The 4,743-nt window shown below is 32.2% G+C and overlaps 1 protein-coding gene across 2 annotated transcripts; it reads left to right on the top strand.

The window, feature by feature from the left end:
* Nucleotides 1-327: 327 nt before the first annotated feature.
* Nucleotides 328-4,743, top strand: LOC139845260 (ubiquitin carboxyl-terminal hydrolase 4-like). Of its 2 annotated transcripts, XM_071835510.1 has the most exons (7): nucleotides 328-682; nucleotides 2,154-2,270; nucleotides 3,031-3,129; nucleotides 3,240-3,428; nucleotides 3,640-3,821; nucleotides 4,032-4,482; nucleotides 4,562-4,743. In XM_071835510.1, the coding sequence occupies exons 1-6, from the start codon at nucleotides 566-568 to the stop codon at nucleotides 4,435-4,437; spliced, it is 1,110 nt and encodes a 369-aa protein (XP_071691611.1). In that variant the 5' UTR covers nucleotides 328-565; the 3' UTR covers nucleotides 4,438-4,482; nucleotides 4,562-4,743. The 2 variants fall into 2 exon arrangements, with proteins under 2 accessions (XP_071691611.1, XP_071691610.1); XM_071835509.1 differs by having other exon boundaries at nucleotides 329-682; nucleotides 4,032-4,743.

Here is a 4,743-nt window from a genome sequence, read left to right as displayed (position 1 = left end):
TATCTTACTATTTATTATTATTATTATTATTATATTATTATTATTATTATTATTATTATATTATTATTATTATTATTATTATTATTATTATTATTATTATTATTATTATTATTATTATTATGATTATGATAACACTACAACACGTGAGGAGTCATAATATTATTATTATTATTATTATTATTATTATGATATGATAACACTACAACACGTGAGGAGTCAATTTGAAAGAATCAGAGGGCTGGAAAAGAACTGTTTAATTTAATTAATAAGATAAAAAAAAATATAATAAACTAAAAAAAACACCGATCAAAAGTATCAAACTGTTTCGTCACGCCTCTCTTTGAAATATCCGTTTCCAGTATATAAACCCTAAAAAATTAATTTCCACATCTCAATCTATACATACGTACACATATTTTACTAAATTCTTTCATCATCTATACGCAATCTCATTTAATTGAACAAATATCAATAATTTATCCCTAAGTTTTGTGGATTCGATATACGATTTGATACATAGATACATAAAGAAATAGAGGAATTTTGGTATTTAGTTGATGGTCTCATGGGCGCTGCGGGATCTAAGCTCGAAAAAGCTCTAGGAGACCAATTTCCTGAAGGCGAACGTTATTTTGGACTTGAAAACTTCGGTAACACTTGCTATTGTAACAGCGTTTTACAGGTTTTTATTCAATTTCAATCTCGTCTACTATTTTTATCATTATTATATTATTATTATTATTTCGTGCTTTTTATACACTTTTCTATTTATTGTTGTTAATGATCTTATTTGTTGCTATACTGTTGTTGTTAATTAGGTTTAGTTTAATTGATTCATTCACTTTGTATATGTTTGATACTCTGTGGTTTATTGGAGTATATGTTCATCCATGGAGCATGTTAAGTTGTAGTTCATGTTAAGTTGTGGTTTAATGGAGCTTGTTTTTATTACCATACCTGTTAAATAGGTTTAGGATTAAAAAGCTAAATGCAAACTGATTCATAATTATTTACAAAAGCTGTTAGATAATGTTACAATAGTAGTGAATCACTTTCCTTCACATTCTTGGCGTGTACATCTGGCTTCTTAATGGATGCCAAGTGTTGGGTATAAAGTAAACTCTGTGAGTAAAAGGTTTATTGTAGAGCATGTTTGCTTGTACTCAAATCAATCTACTTATCTAGACTATGCTCTTTAGTCATCAGATATCAACACTAGAGATGCAAATTTGACTTCTTTTTGCGTTGGTTTCTTTAGCCTTCATATTTAACTTTCTGTCAGATAAAGTTGTTTTATGTTTGAGATTGGTTATTAAACATATTTGATTTATAAACCAGAGCAGATAATCAGCTTACTGGAAAACACACATCTTATTGGAAAAAAACATATTTTATTCTAAGGGTAAACATGTTAGTTTTTGTACCAAGTATGATCTCTTTAAAGTTAGCAATTAAAAACTGCTTTTGAGGGCTTTAAGGGACAGTTATTATTTTACCTTTTTTTGTGAGAGTTTTTTGGAACCAATATGTGCAAAAGAATGAAAAGAATAATGCATTGGAGTGATAACACTATCTGTTTAACAATTGCTAATTTGTAGACTTCAATTTTTACATCGAGGTGATTATCTGCTGCCGGTTTCTTTATTTCTGTTATGTAAATGTAGCCTTAAAAAGGCTGCTACCTCGCTGTACTATTATGCGTTTGGCGTTGTGATAATCATTGGGTTGTAAATAATTCTTTTTCAATCCCGATCATATCAAAATAGGACTTCTATTATTCTACTGCTTTTAGTTATATTCGTTTACAATGTGTTATGTTTCTCACATCAAGACCACAAGGAGCGGTGGGGACGTGGACGAGATAATCACATTCTCTTTTTTCATAATAATGTATATGTATATTCATAACCATGCTTTAGTATAGCTTTGCAATCGCATAACCAGTCTCTTTTTTTCAAGCATCGGGCTATCTCAGTTTTGTAATGTTGGAGTGCACATCAAGGTGTTTTTGAGTTCATGGATGCCTTGTTTTTATTAGTTTAGTGTCATTGAATGATTAAAGGAGCCTAGTAAACTTGTGCTGCTTGCGGTAATTCATCTTAAGTAGTGACTTAAACTAATGATCTCATACGAGTTGTTTTTTAATCTTTCAGGCTCTCTATTTTTGTGTTCCATTTCGTGAACAACTGCTCGAATATTATGGAAATGTTAAAAATCCAGGAGACGTTGAAGAAAATCTTCTTACATGTTTAGCGGAACTGTTTATGCAGGTACACATTTTTCCAAGGTTATAAAAGTCGCTAGTCGGGGATTAGTCAGCTGGGACCTTGTAGAGGCTAGTCAGGCATTGACCAACTTTGACTGTTTTTTGACTGAATAATTTTAACTTTGACCGAATTCTGACTTTGGCCTGTTGACCAGCGACTTTTGACCGACTTGGCCTAGTTACTTCAAAATCCCAACTAGTCGGGGTTCACAACAATTACTTGAATGTATATATAGGCTGTTACATAAATATAAGATTTGTTTAGCAAATCTTACATAAAATAGAATCTTACGTAGTTATTTCATATCACTAATATACGGAGTATGTCATTTAGAATATTTTGTTATGTTCATCATGTGATAACTAAAGCCGAGCTGCTGAATTGTTCAGGGATGCACTGCATCTCTAAAGTATGTCAATCAAATTGCTTTTTAAAAGAATACAAATTTGGTTTTTGTACGTAGTGGTGTCTTTGTTTTCATATCTAGCCGTTATCCGAGTCGTACATCCTAGTTTCCAGATGTAGTATTATTAAACATGCACCTTGATGTCATACTTTCAGACGTTCTACACTACATTTATTTACCAAGGTCTGATTTTTCTGACCATGTTATCCTTTTCTTAGTGATCTGAATATGTAATTTAAGGAATATTTTTTTTTGCCTAAAATGTACATGCTCTTCACAAGACTGTGTATCGGGCATTATTAGCATTCTGGCCCTATAAAATACGGTAGTTAATATGATTTCTGTTACATGTATTAGATTAGTACACAAAAGAAGAAAACAGGTGTCATTGCTCCAAAACGCTTTGTACAAAGAGTGAAGAAAGAAAACGAACTTTTCCGTGGTTATATGCATCAGGTATATGAGACACCATCATTGAACATGAAATTCATTGAACATGAAATTCATTGTTTTTTTCTATGACAATATAATTTTCTAACATCAGTGATGCTTCTAATGCTGTGTAGGATGCACATGAGTTTCTGAATTTCTTGTTAAATGAACTAGTTGACATACTAGAAAAAGAGGCCAATGCAGCAAGAAGTTTAAACGACAATTTAGCACCTGTGGAACAGATACCCAATGGGATACATGCTGCACAGGCTAACGGTGTACGAAAGGAGCCCTTGGTTACTTGGGTTCACAAAAACTTTCAGGTTATTATAAAAACTGATTGTATTTTTTGAAGTAAAATTTATATATGTGATTTAATTAATAATTCATAATATGTGCTGATCCTAGTGAAAAGAGTAAATATTTAAATTATCAATATTGAATGATAAAAGGAACATAGTTGAACATAAACAGTTATTGAATTTGAATCACTTGTTTGTCCTTTTCATTGGTTACTTATGATTCAAATTTCAGGGAATACTTACAAATGAAACCAAGTGTTTAAGATGTGAAACCGTAACTGCAAGGGACGAGACGTTCTTAGATTTGAGCCTTGATATAGAGCAGAATAGTTCGATTACAAGCTGTCTAAAGAACTTCAGTTCCACTGAGACCTTAAATGCCGAAGACAAGTTTTTCTGTGATAAATGCTGCAGGTTTGTGTTTTCCCTGCAAATTATCTTTTATATTCAAGTTCTTAATTTATCTTTGAATGACTTAGTTTGAAGCTTAAACGTAAAAATTAGAGATGGCATGAAGTTCAGGTTGGGTTCACCTGTAGGAATTTTTTTTTGTTTATTTTTTTAATATTTTTTTTTTTTTTTTTTGGGTGGTTGCTTATTGATGGTTTTTTATTTGTCCCCCAGTTTACAGGAAGCACAAAAGAGGATGAAGATCAAGAAACCGCCACATATTCTGGTTATACATTTGAAGCGTTTCAAGTACATGGAACAGCTTGGTAGGTACAAAAAGTTGTCATATCGGGTTGTTTTCCCTCTTGAGCTGAAGCTGACCAACACAATGGAAGATGCGGATTGCGAGTACTCATTATTTGCAGTGGTGGTTCATGTCGGTAGTGGGCCCAACCATGGGCATTATGTCAGCCTGGTGAAAAGCCATAATCACTGGTTGTTTTTTGATGACGAGAATGTAGAAATTATCGAGGAATCTGCTGTTCAAACTGCATTCGGGTCAGCCCAAGAGTATGCAAGCAACACTGACCATGGTTACATTTTGTTTTATGAAAGCCTTGCTGCAAACAATGATCATTAAAATAGTGATGACCATTGTTCATGACACCCAAATGATCATCGAATGGTATTTTTCAATCCTTTATTTTCTACTTTTGGGTTTCTTGGTTTTTGTGATATCATACAGAGCAATTTGAATTTGTTAGATGAGAAGAAACCTAAGATGGGTTTGATGTACAGTTGATGCTGCTATTTGAGTTCATCTGTTTTTAGTATTTAATAAAGTTGCATATGTGGATAATGATGATGATGAAAGCTCCTTTATAAACCCTAATATGAATATGATTATCAACGATAATGACAATGTGGATGACTGGATTTTAATTCA

This window comes from Rutidosis leptorrhynchoides, chromosome 4 (assembly GCF_046630445.1).
Source record: "Rutidosis leptorrhynchoides isolate AG116_Rl617_1_P2 chromosome 4, CSIRO_AGI_Rlap_v1, whole genome shotgun sequence".
Taxonomy (NCBI): Eukaryota; Viridiplantae; Streptophyta; class Magnoliopsida; order Asterales; family Asteraceae; genus Rutidosis; species Rutidosis leptorrhynchoides.
Note: the sequence above shows the minus strand (reverse complement) of the source record. Positions and strands in the feature narration are given on the sequence as shown.